The sequence below is a fragment of the Bactrocera oleae genome, chromosome 3 (assembly GCF_042242935.1).
Source record: "Bactrocera oleae isolate idBacOlea1 chromosome 3, idBacOlea1, whole genome shotgun sequence".
NCBI lineage: Eukaryota > Metazoa > Arthropoda > Insecta > Diptera > Tephritidae > Bactrocera > Bactrocera oleae.
In genome coordinates, this window is record NC_091537.1 from 29,546,513 (window position 1) to 29,568,622 (window position 22,110).

Genomic DNA, 22,110 nt, shown 5'->3' on the forward strand with positions numbered 1-22,110 from the left:
TATCGCCGACAGCGGCGTCAAAGTATTAAGATTGTTTATATTTGGTTTTGTCATTTATTGTGATATATTTGAGCGCGGAATATACACTAGCTGCGACGAAAATCGTCCGTATTGTGTTTTACACGGCGGCAACACTCTGCGAAAATTCGTCCGACGGTCCGTATTGTGTTTAAGCTATTTAGTGAACAATTTTTGGGCTCGACCTTGTCTTAAGTCTGGACGCTAATTGAAGTTTTTTACAGATAACCATACCGGTCTAGTATTAAACACTGTTATTTAGCTTAATAGATAAAAACGTGAAGTGGTTCGAACTCAAGAATAACCACAAATGTTATATCTTTCTATAGCAAAATCCTGGTAATATTTTACATAATGCCAGAAATTGTATTTGTTTAAAGACTTTAACTCTGCAGCATTCTAAATTATTCGTTTAGTAATTTCTATCAATAAAACAATAAGAACGTCATAGTTCCCATTATTCGAAAACTGTCGTTAATAGAAATGATATAACTTTTTAGTATTATTCAAAATTATTATAAATACGATATCTTGAATTAAGAAAATCGAATCATTTTATACCTGTTGTTCAAAAAAACAAATGATTGTGTTGCATCCAGGGAAATTATGCATATTTCGCTGCCACAACACGTGCGAGCGAGCGACTATTTTGACATTTTGATAACATTTCGTTCATTTCACGTTTGTTTTTAATTTTAAATGTGATTTTTGGAATTGAACACTTAAATAAAACGCTTTATAATGAAATTATATCCGACATTTACAAATAGTCGTCCCGACTTTAAAAAATTCCCAGATAAACTCAATGAGGTAAGTTACTTTTAATTCTTTGTATGAAACTTGTAACATTTCTCCCAATTTCGATTAGCATTTAGAAAATTTGGGAGCACCACATTTGAATTCCTTCAATGAAATGTTAACCGATGGCTTGACGAATTGTGCAAAGTATATGACCCCAGTTAGCTTTAAAACACCAGCTGGCGAACAAATAGAACTCCGTATAGAAAGCATACAAATTGCTCGTCCACAAGTACCTATGGCTGTAATAGATGTGAAGAATCGTTTGACATACCCTACAGAGTCAAGACAATTACATACCTCATACATGGGTATTTGCACTGTGCGTGTGGGATGGACAGTTAGCGGTTTGGAGAAGGCACCAATAGATGTTGATCTCGGTGAGGTACCCATAATGCTTAAGTCTAGTGCGTGCAATATCGGTTCACTCAAGCCGGAGGAAATGGTAAAACATGGCGAACACGATACTGAATGGGGAGGAATATTTATCATTAAAGGCAATGAACGTATTATACGTATGTTGCTGATGAGTAGACGCAATTACCCAATCGCAGTGAAACGCTCCTCATGGAAAGATCGCGGTGCAAATTTTAGTGAAATTGGCATAATGGTGCGCACAGTGCGAGAAGATGAGACCTCATATAACAATGTATTACACTTTCTCAACAACGGAACTGCAAAACTTATGTTTTCCCAAATGAAAATGATGTCATATATACCGATATGTCTTATATTACGCTGTTTGATGGACTTTACTGATGAACAGATTTACTGCCACCTAGTACGTGGTTATGAAAAAGATCAGTATTATGTATCATGTGTACAGACAATGCTTAGAGATGTGCACGGTGAGGGATTGCATACGCATAAGGATTGTAAATCTTATTTGGGAAAGATTTTCCGTTCAAAATTCCCTGAAGTGCCCGAATGGAAAACCGATGCAAATATTACTGACTTCATTCTAAATGAAAGAATACTCATACACTTGAAAACACATAGAGAAAAGTTCGATATGTTAGTATTTATGGTGCAAAAATTGTTTCAATGTGCACAAGGAAACTATAAAATCGAAAATGTAGATTCGGTTATGATGCAAGAGGTTCTACTTTCTGGTAAGTATTTTGTATTTTTTTCTAAATTACCTGGAAATATTTAAGTTTTTTCACATTTTAGGTCACTTGTATCAGAAATTTTTAGCTGATCGTATTGAACTATGGCTACAATATGCGAAAAAGTATTTACTTCGACGTTTAGAAGCCCCAGACGCGCTCATAACCCCAACTCTGCTTATAAATTGTTTACGAACTGCAGGCGGGGTTTCGCACGCCATGGAATCCTTCCTCGCTACCGGTAATGCGCCTTCGCGTTCTGGATTGGGTCTGATGCAGAATTCTGGTTTGGTTGTGATGGCAGAAAATATAAATCGCATTCGTTACATGTCACATTTTCGTGCAGTACATCGTGGTTCATACTTTACCACAATGCGTACAACCGAAGCACGTCAATTGTTACCGGATGCTTGGGGCTACATTTGTCCCGTCCATACGCCTGATGGTGCACCTTGTGGTTTGCTTAATCACTTGACTGTATCTTGTCGCATATCGTGCATACCGAAAAAAGAGCTAGTTAAGGTTTGTAAATTATACTGAAAATAAAAATTTTTACCAAACTTTTTTATATCTTTTATAGGCTATACCCAAATACCTAATAGAAATGGGCATGATACCGTTAGATTCGGAAGTCTACGATTCAAATGCCAAGTTATTTGCTGTCTTTCTGGAAGGCAGACTGTTAGGGCACATTCGCCAAGCAGATGCAGACAAAATAGTAAATAAACTGCGTTTGCTAAAGATTGAAGGACACCTACCTGAAATGATGGAAATTGCCTACATACCTTATAAAGCTAAGGGCCAGTTTCCAGGTTTATTTCTTTTTGTTGGACCAGCACGCCTAATGCGTCCAGTGAAGAATTTAGCGCTTGGAAAAATTGAATACATTGGCTCGCTGGAGCAAGTGTACATGGATATTGCCATTGATTTGAAAGAGTTTTATCCTGGCTTCACAACACATATGGAATTGTCAAAGACCGAATTTCTTAGCAACTTGGCAAATCTAATACCAATGCCGGACTACAATCAATCGCCAAGGTATGTTTTGAAATAAAATGTCAAAAAAAAATATTATTTATTTAAATAAATTCGCAGAAACATGTATCAGTGTCAGATGGGTAAGCAAACTATGGGCACGCCATGTCTTAACTGGCCCAAGCAGGCAGCTAACAAGTTGTACCGCTTGCAAACGCCCACAACACCGCTCTTCCGACCAGTGCATCACGACAATGTTCAACTCGATGACTTTGCCATGGGCACCAACGCTATAGTGGCAGTTATTTCATACACCGGCTACGATATGGAGGATGCCATGATAATAAACAAGTCTGCACATGAGCGTGGCTTCGCATATGGTAGCATATATAAATCGAAATTCATCGAATTGGATGGTGCAAGTTATTTTGTGCGTAGTCCACATTTGCCAGAGTTGAATAAGATATTGGACAATGACGGTTTGCCACATGCTGGCACAAAACTTTGGCATGGTTGCCCTTTCTACTGGTAAATACAATGAAACATGCGATATATATACTTTTGTAAAATTTTTTTATTTTTGTTTTTTTTTTTTTACTAAATATAGTTACTTTGACGCTGACACCTCCACATATAAAGTTGTAAAATTAGACGAAAAGGAAGATTGCGTTGTGGATAGCGTACGCTATTGCGGCAGCTTTAAGGCGAACGTACGCCGTATGGTATGCGTAACTCTACGCATACCACGTCCACCCACAATAGGAGACAAATTCGCTTCACGTGCTGGACAAAAAGGCATCTGTTCACAACGTTATCCGGCCGAGGATTTGCCATTCAGTGAAACCGGACTTATACCAGACATTGTTTTCAATCCTCACGGTTTCCCTTCGCGTATGACAATAGCTATGATGATCGAAACAATGGCGGGCAAAAGTGCTGCCTTACATGGTCTCGTACACGATGCAACACCATTCCGCTTTTCGGAGAAACACACCGCAATCGATTATTTTGGACGCTTACTAGAGGCCGGTGGTTATAATTACTACGGCACTGAACGCCTTTACTCCGGCGTAGATGGCCGTGAAATGACGGCAGACATATTCTTTGGCGTGGTACATTATCAGCGGCTGCGTCACATGGTGTTCGACAAGTGGCAGGTGCGTTCAACTGGTCCCGTCGATGCCATAACACAACAGCCCATAAAGGGTCGTAAACGTGGTGGTGGTGTACGTTTCGGTGAGATGGAACGCGATGCTTTAATATCACATGGCGCCGCCTTTCTGCTGCAAGATCGGCTTTTCCACAACTCCGATAAGACGCATACATTAGTGTGCAGCAAATGTGGCAGTATATTAGCACCGCTGAAGAAGATTATTAAGCGCACAGAGACTGGTAAATTACAATCGATGCCGGACACATGCCGCTTGTGCGGTGATGGCGCTGCTGTGGGATACATTGAAATACCATTCTCTTTCAAATATTTAGTAACCGAGCTAAGTTCGGTGAACATAAATGCGAGATTTAAGTTGATGACTATCTAATGTTTAATGAATATGCATAAAAATGTGTGTAAACAAAAAAGTGTTATAATAAAGAAAGTAATTTCTTAAATTTATATAATAAAATTGCTTGTGTTTTTATAAAATATCGTTTGTAGAATTAAAAATAATATTAGTTATTATACTAATTTCCTGTTTGAACTAAAATAATAAGAAGCGACAAAAAAACATATTGGCCGTTAAGATAGTCACTTAGCATTACTTAACTTATTTGTGCCGCTAAAATATTCAAAAAATTTCAATACACACACTTTTCTTTTATGTATATTTCTGGTTTGTATTTTTATTAAATATATGTGTTTAAATATACAATAATATAGAATTATTTTATTACGATAATTCATAAACTGTTTCGAATATGTTTTTATTTATAGCTGTGAAGTTCCACTTGTAGTTCAACATTCAATTTTTTGCCAAATTATACGCAAATTTTTTACCAACAATTTTTATTTATTACTATTGTATTATTTTGCATGTAATTAATATTTATTTAATACAAATCAGATATTCAAAAACTTAATAATATGTGTATCTATATTTGTAATATAAATACAAATATAAATTCTCTATACATACAAATATATTATTGTGGTAGGTGTTTTAGGTGTGTTTAACTGTACATAACATGCTGCTGCTACAATTAAATTAAAATTTAACTTTGAAGCTCCCATTACACTATAAACTGAGTAATTGCTAGTCATAATATAGCTATGTGTTTATGTAGTAATATAGTACAGAAGAAAAAAAATTATGGGTATAGTTATTGATATTTCCCAACCCGAAAAAAAGGTGGCGTAGTTGGTTGGTTGACTGAAGCTCAGAGTGTTATGTGATTGTAGAGTGAAAAATTATTAAGTATTAGTATGATTATTGGCGGCATTTAGAACTATATATATATATGTAAATATAACTCGTGGGCTGCAGATTTTTCACATAAGGTTTATATACTTTATTGAATTTGGTTATTCGTTTTCCTGGTAGCATAATGCTTTTAACGTCGTAGCTTAACTAGCTTCATTAAATATAGACGATTTGACAAATACTACATTTAATACTATTATGAAGTTCACAAGTAGTGCTGTTTTTCGTAGTTGATACTATTCAACTACTATTAAAATTACACAGCTTTAAAGCGGAACGTGTGAGCGATTAATTACTACATTATTTAATTGTAAGTCATTGTATTTGCAACGTTCGCCTTTGCCCAAATCAGAAAAAAGTGATAAACAGAAACAACTGATCGAACTGCAAATATAAATATTACATTAAGGCGATCTGTCAGAGTGCTGTGATCAAAAAAATGTAATATATAAAAGTGTTTCGAGTAAAAAACAAGTTTATAACTGTATTAATACTATGACACTATTATAGCAATACGATAAATAGCACTACTTGGGAATACGCTATATTATGTAATTTGCATTTAACGGCAATATCAAATAGTTCATAATCCAAATTGTTGATTATATATATTATGCATAAAAACATATAATAATACAAAACATATTAACATTTAATTGTTCGTAAACTTACAACTATTTATCATTATGAAAACGTAATGAGTACAAAAAGCAGGAGAACATTTCTTTCGTTAGGTTGCACAGATTTGGATTGTGAACATTTATACTACAATACATTAAATGCATGAAAAAAATACAATAATAATATACATAAATATATTGTAATAACGATAAATTGTTAGCGGCACGTTATGCCTGCCTTGTATATTTTGCCACTAGGTGTTTTGAGTTCATGAGTTTGTACAAAATATGTGGGTTATGCGATTAAGTAATCATATTTTTTCAAACATCTTTACTATTATGTTTTATTAAAAAATCAGTTATCGAAATTTTAATTAATTAATTCTTTTTTTTTTTGGAATGCTTTTTAGTAATTTTAATCGAAATTTCAAACATATTATATGATTTTTTTCGTTTTGTTGCAAATATTGATAAATTAAAGCTCTGACACCTAACGATAAAGGATATATCAACTACATCTAAGTCAACTGTTTATTAAACCATAAAAAATACGGTACTGCTATGTTAGTTCATAACAATATTAGGCAAAAGAGAAAACATATCAGTTAATATGCATTATACAAAAATCGCTTAATCGCACAACACAAACACCAACAAACAAATATATTTTAATATTATTTTGTTCTGCAAATCCATGGTTTTTAACATGCCTGTGAGATTATTTATCTAGTATGAGATTATTTAAATTCATTTAAATTCCTTTACATCAATGCATGCATATACTTGCGATAGTATAGTATTAAATAGTAGTTACTGAAGTTTATAATGATATAACGATAACAAAAGTTTTGTCTGATATTTATATATTACAACAAAACCTCCTTTTTAACTATTCATATTAAGTATTATGAACTCATATATTTTAAAGGTATATACAGTATATTCTTTACTCCTTTCTAATGAAAGCCAAGTCGATTTATAGAGGAATACACGCTTTCTAACTTTCAATTTCATTGAATACTTCTCGGCATATCATATAGCGACGAGCAACACGCTTACGCCCCTTCTTGTATTAGAGATAAAGTTGTATTTCTATTATTCTTTGTTTTTTTTTTAAAGTATTGCTATTTTTCTTGTTTCCTTTATACATTTCGTTTTCTACTGATTATTATTGTTTTCCTTCAAACATATTTTTAAGCAAACAAATTTTTATGTAAAATTAATTAATTACATATTTATTCGCATAGGTTGCTTTGTTCAACAATTTTAGGATTCAACTTAAAATAATATGCTTGCATCGTTTTATATCTGATCGATTTCCATGAATTTTCAGTATTACATTTCATGTTTCTATTTTAATTCTTAACGAACAAACATTGCGATTACTATTATTTTGTTTGAAATGTGAAATTGTGGTTTGAAATGGTGTGGTTAGAATGAATGGTAAACAAACATTAAACTGTCAATCATTCAGTTGTGGATCTAGTAATTTAAACGCAATTTTAACGATCCGGAGTTTTCGTAACACTTTCACACTCACACACATGGAAAACTAAATTTGTAAACAAAAACTGTTCACAATTTGTTATGCTAATATTTTGCAAAAGCTATACAATTGTTCACACATTTGAAATTTTCTTTCTATACTCTTTTTACGTATGTATATATTGATAAAAAGGGTTGCCTTTAGATTTGTGAATTGTGCTAAATAATAGATAGTAGTTATTTCTTATAATTTTCGTTACACATTTTTGTATCTCTGTCTGTTCTTTGCTTAATAACCGCAGCCTATGCAAGCGCTAAAGTAGAGTCTTAATCAGTTTAGATTGTTTTTTTTATTGAATATTTACTTTTTAACCTACGCATAGAAGGTCGTTCATATTTAGTTTTGTTTAAAATTGATCTGAAAGTAGATCACATATTTCGCGGGTAACTGTTTCTTTGCTAGCGCGTATAGTGAGTCGAAACATCTGCAATTAATTCGAAATTTAGGTTAAGAATAATTCAAATCCATAGAAATTTATAAATCAAAAACCTGCGCTTGTTTATTCGGTTCCAGTCTCAACAGACAGCCCACCTGTTGCGTTTGTGTGTGTATAATGCCCGCACACACCATATTATCGGGATTAGGGTCCACATTGTCCAATAGTTGCATACCGAATCCCATAAGCTTATTGCGCGCAGCCGGGAGATCCAATGGCTGCTGTGCCTTGAAGACCTTTTGTGCTCTTTGTTGTTCCCTGTATGATACGATAATAAAAATATAGAGTCGTATACTCTTTGGAAAAGTAACACATGTGCTCAACTTACCCGCCTAAATTTTTCCATCGTGCGAAAAATGACTCGCCATTCATTTCCGTGGGCTCAAAAAATTTATTTAACGTCAGTGGCAACTTTATGCTGAATTTCTGTGGCACATTATTATAGCGGAAATTCACCTCAATTGTGGGTGCATCCGCGTAGTCCTCAATGCATTCAGCGGTGAGTAGTTGCTGAATTTGTGCGCCAGCTTCCAGTGTAGGGTCAACAGGTTTTACTTGTACATTAAGCTTCAATGCATCCTCTGCGATCCATTGGAGTACTGGCATAAAATTCTACATAACAAATGATATTAATTAAGAGAAAATTAAAAATAAACAATATACTTACCGTCAAAGGTATTTGTGTCTTATTGCCATAAAATAAGCCTAAACGCCCAAGATTTTGTCGAAATTCACTCTTGACACCGATTTGCAGCATTTCGTTTTCAAAAAGCACACCATTATTCTTGAAAAGGAACTTCTTGGTGTTGTAAGTCGCCGCATTGTTATTGCCATAGATATCGCCCAATACATCGATTAAAGTTCCACTGCCTCCAGTGTTATTTAAACCAGCTGGTGGTGTGCTCAAACCTAACAAGTCTGCATTGGCATTGCTATTTACTCTGTCATTTGATATAATTTTTGAAATATTATGTTAAGCCTTGAACAAACGAAATCCATTATGTTATACGTACTTGTGATTTACGATTACGTTATTCTGCGCCAACGCATTTGGTGCTGGACTCTTTGACTCGCGTATCTCATTTTCGGGCACACGGCCAGGTTTCTTCTTCTTCAAAACGGCCAAAATCGAACTTTCTCGCTCGGGGAATGATGGCATCTCTTCTAGCACAGTCGCCAAAACATCAGTCGATGCCACAATACTCAATTGTAAGTATTCGCTTGCACGCTGTTGCAACTCGGCATCCGCAGAGCGTAAATTACTATGTTGACGAAACACTTCCTGGATGTTGGTGCGTATCTCAGGGAATAGATTTATAAATTTAATGTAGGTAGATAGCAATAATGCGCGTGTCATAGGTGAGCAAAGATGATATTTCGAGTGCAACAATTTGAATTGAACGAGCGGAGCGGAGCGTGAGTCACCAGCGATCAGATTGCCAAATTCGCCTAGAATATATCCACCTACTTTAACCATATTTTCATGACAAGCTGGCGCCTGCAGAGCTTCGAAAACGGTTTTGGCTGCATAGCCTTGAACTTCTTCCCGATTAATTACAATCTGTATGACACGATACCACACCTCCTCAGAGACGTAATCGCCAGCAATACGTATAAGATTGAGAATGACATCCACATACCTATCCAAATGAGATATTTCAGTTTAAAATGTATCTTTTCAAGTTAAGGATATAAGGTATTGCCATGCATTATTTTTTGTTTATTGTCATTTACATACCAAGTGTAATCAGTAGCGTATTTCTCAGCCAATATCGCCACTTTAAGCACCATTTCTTCGCGTATGGAATAGTCAGCTGTCTCCAAGTAATTGAGCATTTCTTGTACAATTTCCTCAGCATTGCCACGATCGCACATGGCATACAACAAATCCACGGCCATTTGGCGCACCGAAACATCTTTTTCCATCTATAGATGAATGTGAAAAATAGCCATAAACATCTGTAAGACTATACAACTGAGCTCTTGTAGACTTACCTTCATAGATAAAATGACAACCTCCTGATGTTTCTTTACTTCTTCGTGGGAAAACTCTGACGTGGCCAAATGGCACATTGACTCCAATGCCAAATAACGCAAATTTGTCTCGCGATTACTCAAAAATTGTCCCAATTGATTGCAGGCTCGAACCAACAAATTCGGCTCACTGTCACTATGAATAATTAAGTTAATAGCCTCGAACAACACTGCATTCTTGGCATTCGAATGTTGAACTTTTTTACTCTTCGGTGGTTCTTGCGCCTTATTCAAGATAGTCTCCAGTGTTTCATTCAAACGTGCTCGCACACCAGGCTCTTCAGTTACCGGATTGTAGTTTTGTAGCAAGCGCAATAACTTCACCGACAACCATGGCGCTGGCACAAAATAATATGTGTAATCTTGTAAATCCGTATAACTGGCTGTAACGATGCGTGAGAGGCGCGAAACGGCTAGATTTACGCAACCTTTATACTCATCTGGATTGCGCTTAACAAGAGCATCAATCAAGGAAGTGGCCGCTGTCACGACGCCCATATGTTGATCATTGAGCAAGTGAATGATACGGGAAGTCCACTCACCACCTGGTATTATATCTGGACTGGAACGGAATAAACGTAGAAGACAAAGCGCCGCCGATTGTTTTACAACATCCATTGTGTCACTGTAGTGAATAAAAATACAAAATGACACAGCCAAAGTTTACAAGAGAAGAAGCTACTCACCCTGATACCAATAACTTTGGTATCTCATTCGAGAAAGATTCAGCCATATCCCGACTACCAATATTAGCAATACACTGCAGTGCCAAGTTCACATGAACAGGATTACGGGATTGCAAGTCATTTTTGATCGACTGTATGATCAAGCGTATTAAATCGCTATTGGTGTTCACTAAGACCGAAATGAATAGGTAGCCCTAAAAATATATTATATGAAGATATTTCATTGTAAATTATATATAGTTCATAATACATACAATTTGCTTTTCGGAATATTTGTTTGAAGAGAGTAAATTGACCGCCTCCATGTGGCCAAAGTCGATGTCATGTCCCAGTAGAAAAATAAACAATAGCTTACACACATACTTCTTCTTTTGATAGCCATCAAGCGTCTTATCCCCTTTGAATTTGCTACGTATATTGGCGAGCTCCTTATTGATGCGCTTCACTTCGGCCTCTTTACTTTTACCTATTCAATATATATACATATATATATTATTAATAATTTATGTGTGGATTTATGAATTTAACACATTAATTTCTAAAAGGAGATTGTGAGCCTTCAAAAGAGAAATGTATAATACTTTTACTTCTAATTGTAGCAGAGAAATTACTTATAAATTTCATTTAAAATTTTCACAACTAATTATAAAATAACGTACTTTCATTTATATTACGAATGCGAATGTGAGGATTTCCATAAAAAATTGTACTAAAAATTTGTTAGTATTTTGTAAGTACTATTTTTTACGATTTCTACGACTTTTAATAATAAAGTAAAGTAATTTTTGTATGTGACACAAATTGAAGCATTCATTAAAATAAATGTGTACGGTTCATACGAAGAATGTGTATATTATTAGTTACGTGTATGTATATTCGTTATAAATGTGACAAACATTAAATTGTTCAATTGCTATCACTCAATTAAAATGCGTCCTCTGCATCGTGATATGCCAATCAATTCTTAAAAACTTGGCGCCAAGCAGTACCAACCACTTACTGCTCAAAATTTGCGCCAGCAAACACATAATAAAGCATAGGAACAATTGTTTACCTACGGGAAATTGCTGTGTGACATATTACGATATAATTTCTCCGATCGTTTACGACACCAAAAATACGCCTATAGAGAACCACAAATGTTACTGTAAATCAGTGAAATAAAAATTAAAGCGGAAAATGTCGCTGACCAGCAATTCTTGCAACGCTTCATTCTACAATTTAGAAGTGCTTTTACGCCCCTGCGATACAAATACCATTTAAATTAAATAAATTTCTTTGTGTGCACATGTATGTATGTTTGTGAGTACATGTACATAAATACTTATCAGAAAAAGAAATGTCCGATTGTGTTGGAAAGTTTCAACGCTTTTGGAATACTTACAATTTCTTATATCCGATATAAAAACCGCCAAACCTCTCATGCCGTCCCCCCGCACAGGTGCCATAGTGGTTAATTTATTAATTTTCGCTGATTTACTGCAAAACTACTTCGATAAGAAACCTTTACTTTTGTGTTGAACAACAATATTCCGAGAATCTGGTTGATGCTGCCGAGCCTGCTGCTATGATTTAACTTTAAATGTTGTAGTAAACCCGAACGAATCTTTTCAAAATAATACTACTATGTATATCGCCGGCGTTTATTTATGCAGTTGAATATTATGTGTTAATACACAAATGGCGAAACTTTCGTAATCCGCCTTAGAGTATTGGTTTCGATGTGCTCGCTAATAAACGCAGAGGCAGCAGCAAGGCAGATAAGATGCCTGCCGAGTTGCTGTAGTTTGAATTTAGTTGCGCCCGGTACTAGCGACTGGCTGATTAACAAAAGCAGTGATTTGCTGTGCGTTGAAATCGGCCTTTTTAGAGATATAAAAGAACAATAACAAAGATAATTAAACCTTATGTGGTGCTTCTATTATAACTTAATTCAATAATTAAAATATTTTTTCTTGTATATATGTACATAAATGTATATAGTTTATATATACATATTTACACAAGGAGACGACTAAGTCGCTTATTGACCCTATAATCACCAACACATATATAATTGATAAATAAATAAAGTAAAAAATACTATATGCGATTCTTTGCCAAAAATATATAAAACGTTTCAACTTCGCTTTATTTAAACTTGTATATACATATGTACATATATTCCCTGTGCATATATAATGTATGTTTACTTAATGTTTCCGTCAATCCTCGTTCAATAACACTTACGACGACAAATGATTATATACCTAAATGATTATGTTAGTCATAAAACAATCATTTATAAAATCGTATCATTGGGAAATATTTTATTAGAAATAAAATTTCTAAGGAATAGAAAAATTTTCGATACTTGAGTCTTTTAAAAAAATTAAATTTTACATCTGGACGTGTGTTAAGTAATTAAATGTTAGTTACAAATATACATTTGCAAATATATTTGTGATATACAATATGTGCTTATTGTTTTTTGTAGTTTGTATAATTATAAAAAAAAAAATTTATGTAGTTAATACATTTAGCAATCGTTATTTTTAAATGCAACGTTCATAAAAATCTCAAAATAAACAATAAATGCAATGTGAAGTTGGCACAGTTTAATATACCTTACTATCAGATATACTTATATCGGTATACACTACAAGCATAAAGAATGCAAGTTGAATCATTTTTCTTTCAAATTCAGTCACAAATAATTAACCGGCTTTTGAACATAGCACATTTCAATAACTGATAGAAGTTTTCTCATTTCGTTATTCTAGTAGTTTAATTTTTCGGCTAATGGCATAAATATTTTTCTTTTATATAGCAAGTGCTATTATATCGCTTTACTAATACGACCCTATCGCCTTTTAGCTGCACGCCCCTAACTGCATTAAGCGATGACGAAGGCGAAATAGTTGTAATAAAACAATCTTTAACAAACGTGCACTTTCAATTTATTTGTACGCCTTACTTTTGATTTATTATTTCAAACTGGTGACCGCAATGTTAACAAATACGTCTTGAATTAAGATTTATAGATTACAGCATCGAAGTAGGCGACACCGATCGCGACTTTGACACGACGGCTTATTTAACAATAATTTCAATTTCTTTCTGTGACTCTGGCCTATTCGGTCAAAATGGGCGTAGCAAAACCACTTTTCTTATAGCTTATATATTCGTGTATAATTGATTATTTAATTCACTTTAAATTCCATTAAGGATTCAGGTAATTTATTTAACAAAATTTCTGCATAAAATACAATACACCACTAGTGAAAATGAAAATTTTTATTGATTTTTCCTTACGTTGACTTTTTGCACAGTTTTCTCTGATTTTCGCTTTTCCTCAGCAGTGCTGCCATTCAACGAATATTAGCAACTCTTGACAAAGGAGGACAAGTCACAATAGACCGGCGCCTAAATGATGCCCAACTTTTGTATGTTGCATGTAAAAATTTATAAATTAATTATATGTAAAATTAGAAAAATCATCACAAGTCAGATAATACTAAATATATCCTGATTTGTTTATTAGTGTTACGTGTAATACGCTATATTTTTGAGATTGCCATTATGTGACATCAATAATTAACGTATTCACAGCTAACTTAACTACGTAACATAAAATCTTAATAACACGTCAAAAATTATTTAAGTGTTAAATCCACAGAATTAATTTATTTTATGTATGTCTCAAATTATGCATAAGCCTAAATAAATATCTCCAAAATTGAGACGATAATTAAGTATAATAAACGGGAGAAAAAGTTTTGAGGAAATATATTAGTAAAAGGACATTGAAAAAAGTGTAGCCGGAACATAGTAAAGTATATCCACAAAATGAGTTTTTCCAGCGACGAGGTAAACTTTTTGGTTTATAGATACCTGCAAGAATCCGGTAAAATATGTTATATTACCCACTTAATATTATAAAAATTTTAAACATATAAAAATGTAATAGGTTTTGTACATTCGGCTTTTGTGTTTGGTGTGGAGTCTCACATTTCACAAAGCAACATAAATGGCGCTTTGGTACCACCAGCTGCTCTTCTCACCATTCTTCAAAAAGGTTTAATGTATACAGAAGTTGAATGGAGCGTTGGGGAGGATGGTGAAGCTGGTCGTTCAGTTGAAGGATTAAGTTTAATTGATGCCGTTATGCCCGAAGTAAAGCCACCAAAACCAACATCAGTAAAATCGGAGCCTGGCAAAGCTAGTGCAGACAGCAATAGCGCAGCTGCATCGTCAACAACCACAGGTGGTGTCGTAAAATCGGAAGTAAAATCCGAGGGCAGTACTCCTGGAGCTACGACAAACAATGAACAACAGGCGGGAGGAGCTCCTGCATCTGCTGATTCTAATGAAACTGATGGCAATACTAATTCAGCTGCAAATAGCGCAACATCTGGTGCACCATCCGTTGGAACTGCTAATTCTACTGCTGGAACAACTAGTGACACACCTTCAACGGGAAATAAAAAGGTCAACCCCTCGGAAGCAACATCTGGCACCTCTTTAGCCACAAATGATCTTACAACAAATACAAATGTCAATAACGGCATTAACGCAGGCACTAACGCTAATGTCAATGAACCAACAACAACCACAAATGCAGTAGTAACTGGTTCAGCAACTGGAACAAATATTTCAGGTGCCTGTACCACAACTACCTCTACCGGCAGCACTGCTAATAATAACAATGCTGCAGGCAACTCTGATATTTTGGCCCAAATACAATTGGGTAATACTGCTTCAACAACAGGAACAGAGCCAATGGATATCGATCAAGGTATTGAGATACCTGCCTCTAAGGCAACAGTTCTCCGTGGACATGAGAGCGAAGTATTCATATGTGCTTGGAACCCTAGTAGAGACCTTCTAGCAAGTGGTTCTGGTGATAGCACTGCACGCATATGGGATATGTCTGATGCAACCAGTAGCCCTAATCAATTAGTTTTACGCCATTGCATTCAAAAGGGAGGCGCCGAAGTTCCGAGCAACAAAGACGTTACATCGTTAGATTGGAATGTAAGTACACGTAAATGCTTTAAAGATTATATTGTTTACCAAAAGAAATGTACACATTTAAAAACATATTTGTTTTAGTGCGATGGTACCTTGCTAGCTACAGGGAGTTATGATGGCTACGCACGCATATGGAAAACCGATGGTCGCTTGGCATCAACTCTGGGTCAACATAAGGGTCCAATATTTGCATTAAAATGGAATAAACGGGGTAATTATATACTATCGGCAGGTGTTGACAAGACCACTATAATCTGGGATGCTTCAACCGGACAATGTAACCAACAATTTTCTTTCCACAATGCACCTGCACTGGATGTCGATTGGCAAACAAACGTATCATTCGCCTCATGCAGTACTGATCAACGTATCCATGTGTGTCGCCTTGGCTCAGATATGCCCATTAAAACATTTAAAGGTCATACTAATGAGGTGAACGCCATAAAATGGTGCCCACAAGGTCAATTGCTTGCTTCCTGCTCGGACGATATGACACTGAAAATTTGGAGTATGAAGCAAGACAAATGTTGTCATGATTTACAAGCACATTCTAAGGAAATCTATACAATCAAATGGTCTCCCACTGGACCCGGAACACAAAATCCTAACACGAATCTAATACTTGCTTCCGCGTCATTTGACTCCACTGTACGTCTATGGGATGTTGAGCGTGGCACATGCATTCATACTCTTACGAAACATACAGAGCCTGTTTATTCGGTAGCATTTAGTCCAGACGGTAAATATTTAGCGTCGGGAAGTTTTGATAAATGTGTACATATTTGGAGTACTCAGTCTGGACAGTTAGTACACAGTTACAAAGGCACAGGTGGTATTTTTGAGGTCTGTTGGAATTCCAAGGGCACTAAAGTGGGTGCCAGCGCTTCGGATGGCAGCGTTTTTGTGTTGGATTTAAGAAAAATCTAAAATATAGTTTAACTATTCTCTAATATATGAGCAATTATTATAAGAAGAAATTCGAACATTTTATGTTGAAAGAACAAATCATAAAACGCAAAACATTAGTTATAAGCTTTGATGTAGATTTCAAAGTACAATATTTAGTATATTTCAATAATTTTGTAAGATAATATGATGATATGGTCAATCTGTTTTGAGTTTTGTTTACTATGCTTCGCTCAATAAATATTTGTAATCATCAATTTGACCGCGTGTTATTTGTTCTCTATGAGAATTAAGAATAAAACGTCATTGATATTAATATATTTTTTGTTTTTATAAATATAATTATTATATATATAACATAGTATTTTGTGTTTAAAAACTATTTTATTACCACAAAATTATTTTATGATTATATTTAGAAATTCTACAACGCTTTTCTATGGAGAATGTCTGCTATTTCTTTAAGGACATCTCCGTTAGTTTCCCTTAGTCCAAGCGTAATTACAATATCAGTTTTACATTGGCTTAGTTTAGTTCTGTTGATTAAAAACTGTATACCGGCGCGTATCTCCATTTTGTCAACACCTAATAAGCATTTTATGGTCACTGGCACCGACGTGTGTAGCTCGGATATATTCTAATTGAGAAAAAGTTATAAAATATTTTGCATTGATAACTTCTGCCTTACCAAAGCTGACATGCGTTCGTCATGGCCATCGTTCGCATCAAATTGAACCATGTATAAATTTGGTAGACCCCCGTACTGTGTAATTAGAATCACACATTTGTTTGTGAAATGATGGACAACAAATTTCGTTAAATGTTCCTTCACTTTACAGTTAAATTGTGCCTGGAAACCAAGTTGCTCCGTGATTGCCCATTTAGCTTCATCCATTTCGTATTAGTTTTGCCAAGAATGAGTTTTGCTATGATTCCGCAAAAACACTTCTATTATGAACCCATTGTATAAATCTACAAGTAACAAATCCTAAGATTTTCACTAATACACATGCAAAAATATCCCACTTGGTACGGGTTGCCTCGAAAATTCTACTACTAAAATCACACTTGGTACGGGTTGCCAACCAATATTCTGCTACTAAAGTCACACTTTGTACGGGTTGCCAAACAATATTCTACTACTAAAACGTCCAAATGACAGAAATCTGCTATAGTGTGCTGCCGTGTTATGTTCTAAAATTTATAACTTTAAGAATGTTTTTATTCCATATTCAAATATTTTTTAGTTGTTTTAATTCCTAAAGATTAAATTTACATATTATTATTTAAATTAATATTTATTGTATTGAAATATTATTAAATGTTTCCAATTTTATCAAATATATTATTGTGTAACGGTTTGTAAATTCTATGAATTGAAATGTAGACAAAGGGAATTGCGAACTCTTGCCAGTTGACCAGTGTGAGTCATTTTGTAATAGCTCCCTCCAAAGCGCCTGTAACGACGCTTTGGTTCAAAACACCTCTTGGCAAACATTTCAAGGTTTACCAAGACCTACCAATTATACCTCATTTCAAAATATACAAATCGAGGTAAATGTGGATTTAGACGAAAGCAGCTTTCTGCATAAAAATGCTTCTGTATATTTCTGCGGATACTTGTATTATAAATATTTTAAACAACATAATTGTTTAATGCCTTTGCCAATATTTGATGGTGGTATTACTGAAGAAGAATTTTTCTTCACTTCAGAAAAGCAATATAGTAATTGCCATATAGTAAAACCACCCTCTGAGTTTATAGATTTTCTGTCAAAAATCGAAGATATTTATACACAACATTTTGATTCAACTTGTCACAGGATCGGCTTTTCCCAATTATTATTTGAAAAAATGGTGGACGTAGAACCATACTATTGTTGTGAAAATTGTAATTCCGATACTATAAAATGTCTATTCATTAGAATTAGAACATATTTCTTAGTAAATGCTTTTAACAAAAAAGTGAAACAAAGTGATTTCAAAAACATTAAGTTCTTGTGTGTTACACATAAATAATCACGTCCGTTTGTCTGCCTATATGTGCCGGAATTTACATATATGTCTGTCAGTCTGAATTCTTTTATATTTGTCAAAATGTTTATCCGAAGACCGCATTAACCACCATAGTTACCTGGATCTATGATTTTGAAATGAGAATTTTTGTGATTAGGTTTGTACGCTTATTACATATTTTTTTGTTTTCTAAGTATTTTCGTGTACCAAGTATAGGACCCTTCTCTCCACCACAAATCCTTTGATAGGGTTTTTTTTTATTTAGTATTTCGCTGTGGGTGATTTTGAATATTTTGTAAATATTATTTATTACTTAGTAGTTTGTTTTGATTATTGTTATTGTTACTGAATTGCACCTAATTTTTTATATATATTTTTGTTTTTGCTAAAATTATTACAAGTAGATTGTTTTCACTTATATTTGTTCATGAATACAATTGAATTGTACCTGATTTTTATATATTTATTTTCGTTTTTGTTCAAATCAAGTTGAATATTTCAACTTTTATTGTTAATGTAATTAATATTCATGAACCTGATTCATGTACCTGAATAATTGTTATGAAAAGTAGATTGTTTTAGAAGTGTATATATTATATGGGTGAATATAGGCCTCCTGGGGAACCATAGATAAAATGATCCGAAACTCCTCTCTTTGCCTTTCGAGAGAGCTCATGAACTTTCAGTGCTGCCAAGAAAAACCACGAGTTCATGAGCTACTGAACAGATGACAACCAAAACAATGAACTGCCAGATAAAATCCCGTTAAAATTAACTGACAAAACCAGTTCATTATTTTTCGTCAGAAAGTTTAATGCTGAAGCAGCAATAGTTAATGTGGTATTGTTAATTAAAAATATTTGTATAAGTGTTTATATATAAAATAAAATTGAGTAGGTGGTAAAATATCTTCAAATCCCTACGGAAGCATATGTGTGAAAACTTTATTTTTTGAATTTTTTTCTCATATATGTAAATATATAAAGTTGAGTTATTTTCAAAGCTCTTATTTTCTTTTCGGTCCTTATAGTTTTAAATAATTAATTATTACTGAAAACTGGGTGTAGGATATTTTCTATATATGTAAATATGTAAATATTAGGCATTAGTTATATTTATTTATTTATTTTAAATATTTGCTGTCCACAGCTTTATTATATGTGAATGTGATATTTTGTTTATAAAATTTTAAATTTTATCTTATATGATAAATTTTCTATATTTTTATATTATTTGTGAATTTTGGAAATTATTGTAATTTTATTTTGTACCTATATGGGTGATATAGGCCTACGGGGGAACCGAGCACCCAAAACTAACTTCGGTAACTCGCCTTTTGTATACCTCAGCGGTGGTGTGGAAATTACAAATTCCCAAAAAATGTAATAAAAATTCCCTAACTTATTTCTTTCCACAGCGGCACCACTGTCAAATGTTATAAAAAATGTGGACTTTTACAGCGCTCTCTTGATTCAAAGAGTTTCGGATCATATTATCCATGTGGGGAACCGAACACCCAAAAAAGATCGGTAACGCGCCTATATTGCAACCTCAGAGGTGGTGAGGAAAAGCAGTAAATATATAATAACACCGCCAGCAGGGATAAAGGGATGCCACAAAATTTGCATCTTTTATAACATTTTCCATTGTAGCCAGATCAGTTTAAAAAATAAATATTGGGCTTTAAAATTTATTAAGATTAAAAATTTTAATATTTATATATCCGTTTATCACATGGAGAAACAATTTAAATCTTTTTTTGTGATACATATATTAAAACTACTGATTTTTAAATTTTTAATACTTAATAAAGTGAATTAAACGCATTAGCTCTCAATTAATAAATATCTTTTATCTTGTATCATTATAAATTAATACTACGAGGCATGACGTCACAAAAGATTTCATCACATGCTTTTCAATTTCACGTTTTCTTTAATTTTCATTGTATTACATCAAAGCACTGCACCATTGTATAAGCCCTGTACTCAACTCAAAGTCAACAAATGTCGGCTCTTACTTCCAATAAGGATGAACTTTCAATGACATGAGACAGAGATAAAGAGATGCCCAACTCGTCTCTCACTGGAAACGAGAGCGCAATTGCTAAACGTCAAAACTTACTGAACTCAAACAACTGTCAAAGTTCTATAGAAAAATATGTAAACAGAACAGAACAGTTGAAGATCACTAAGATCGCTTTTACACACAGACTCTTTTGTATCCCAAACCGGTTTATTGTGGGTGAGGGGACGACGAGGAAAGACGAAGGGACCGTGCCACTGGCGTTCGGGTGGCACGCTTTGTGTTCTTGTTCGTAATAGCTCGCTGCTACCCTTGTCAGCATTCCTTTTCACTTTCAAATTCTTTGAATGGTATAGAATAATCGAAATATTTTGAAAAATTATAAATAAGGAGAAAATTAAGATATAGATTATGGAGTTAAGAAATTATGAATTTTTAATACTTAAAGATTAGGAAATTCCTGTTATAAATTTAGCCTTGAAAATATTAGTAGCGGATATTCAATACATTCTGGTGGATTAGGGAATTCCCGTCTTAAGTATTTCTTTGAAACTATTAAGCGGGTAGGTATTAGGTATTATGCATATTGTTCTACCATATTCATGGTAATTCATTGCAAGCAAAATGTGTGACCAACATCTCAACATACAAATGAAATGCAACACGCTCTAAGTGTTGCGCAGTCGAACCGCACAAATATTTACGAAAATTTGGTGAAAAGGAATGCAGAAAAACTATGTCAGGCTTAGTAGTATTGATTTTCAATTGAAAATTTTTAAAAACATTTATTAATTGAGAGCAATACACTTATTCTTTTGATTACGTATTGAAAGTTCAAAAATCAATTGTTTAATATATTAAAAAATCACAAAAAGAGAGTATAACAGGTTTCTGCATATGTTTAACGGATACATGTATAATAACATTTAATCTTAATAAATGATGGGTATTTTGAGGCGCTCTCATACTGGAAAGAGTTGGGCATCCCATTATCTCAGACATGAGAGTTGGGTATCTCTGCCGCCACAGATGCACAAAAAGCGCTTCTGTCAAATATGCCAGTTTGAGTACGATCTGTAACCAAAAGGCTATCATTTCATCAATATACATAGAGGTAGATGTACAAAACAGCCTACCTTTCTGTGTTCTTATTTTGTTAATAATATAATCATTTATAAAATATAAACATATGTAAGCGTTGTTAATTTCACACATAACATTTGTGCTCTAAACCTAAACACAGAATAACGTTACAAAGATCTACGAACGCATTCAAAAGTGTTGTATTGGCATTTTTTCACTTTTGCAGTAATTTGTTTTTTAATTTAACTTAAGAAATTATCTTTATTCATGAAACCATTTGCAAAATTCTATGACAATGCTGCCAAAAACATTTTAAGATATACATATTTACTTTGTGCAGGAAACAGCGGTATCTCCGCTTTAGGGATGGGCAGGCTAAACTATCCATACCATACAAAAGTAGTATTCAATATGCATTAGACAAC

The 22,110-nt window shown here is 34.0% G+C and overlaps 3 protein-coding genes across 7 annotated transcripts; 2 read left to right on the forward strand and 1 right to left on the reverse strand.

The window, feature by feature from the left end:
• Window positions 1-529: 529 nt before the first annotated feature.
• On the forward strand, window positions 530-4,525 carry Polr1B (RNA polymerase I subunit Rpl135). Its single transcript, XM_014237958.3, has 6 exons — window positions 530-828; window positions 887-1,928; window positions 1,990-2,447; window positions 2,506-2,963; window positions 3,021-3,428; window positions 3,508-4,525. The coding sequence occupies exons 1-6, from the start codon at window positions 760-762 to the stop codon at window positions 4,439-4,441; spliced, it is 3,369 nt and encodes a 1,122-aa protein (XP_014093433.2). The 5' UTR covers window positions 530-759; the 3' UTR covers window positions 4,442-4,525.
• Window positions 4,526-5,378: 853 nt separating this feature from the next.
• AP-2alpha (adaptor protein complex 2, subunit alpha) lies at window positions 5,379-14,038 on the reverse strand. 4 transcript variants are annotated; one of them, XM_014237944.3, is made up of 11 exons: window positions 13,937-14,038; window positions 12,027-12,504; window positions 10,897-11,108; window positions 10,643-10,836; window positions 9,918-10,581; window positions 9,661-9,848; window positions 8,936-9,562; window positions 8,590-8,863; window positions 8,251-8,534; window positions 7,976-8,180; window positions 5,379-7,910 (listed from the first exon to the last, which is right to left on the reverse strand). In XM_014237944.3, exons 2-11 carry the CDS (start codon window positions 12,088-12,090, stop codon window positions 7,833-7,835), a joined length of 2,790 nt encoding a protein of 929 aa, XP_014093419.2. In that variant the 5' UTR covers window positions 12,091-12,504; window positions 13,937-14,038; the 3' UTR covers window positions 5,379-7,832. The 4 variants fall into 4 exon arrangements, with proteins under 4 accessions (XP_014093419.2, XP_014093418.2, XP_036231533.2 ...); XM_014237943.3 differs by lacking the exon at window positions 13,937-14,038 and adding an exon at window positions 13,599-13,735; XM_036375640.2 differs by lacking the exon at window positions 13,937-14,038 and adding an exon at window positions 13,249-13,500.
• A 129-nt stretch (window positions 14,039-14,167) lies between these two features.
• ebi (transducin beta like ebi) lies at window positions 14,168-16,818 on the forward strand. 2 transcript variants are annotated; one of them, XM_014237945.3, is made up of 3 exons: window positions 14,168-14,528; window positions 14,592-15,658; window positions 15,737-16,818. In XM_014237945.3, the coding sequence occupies exons 1-3, from the start codon at window positions 14,471-14,473 to the stop codon at window positions 16,580-16,582; spliced, it is 1,971 nt and encodes a 656-aa protein (XP_014093420.3). In that variant the 5' UTR covers window positions 14,168-14,470; the 3' UTR covers window positions 16,583-16,818. The 2 variants fall into 2 exon arrangements, with proteins under 2 accessions (XP_014093420.3, XP_036231561.2); XM_036375668.2 differs by having other exon boundaries at window positions 14,168-14,491.
• Window positions 16,819-22,110: the final 5,292 nt, after the last annotated feature.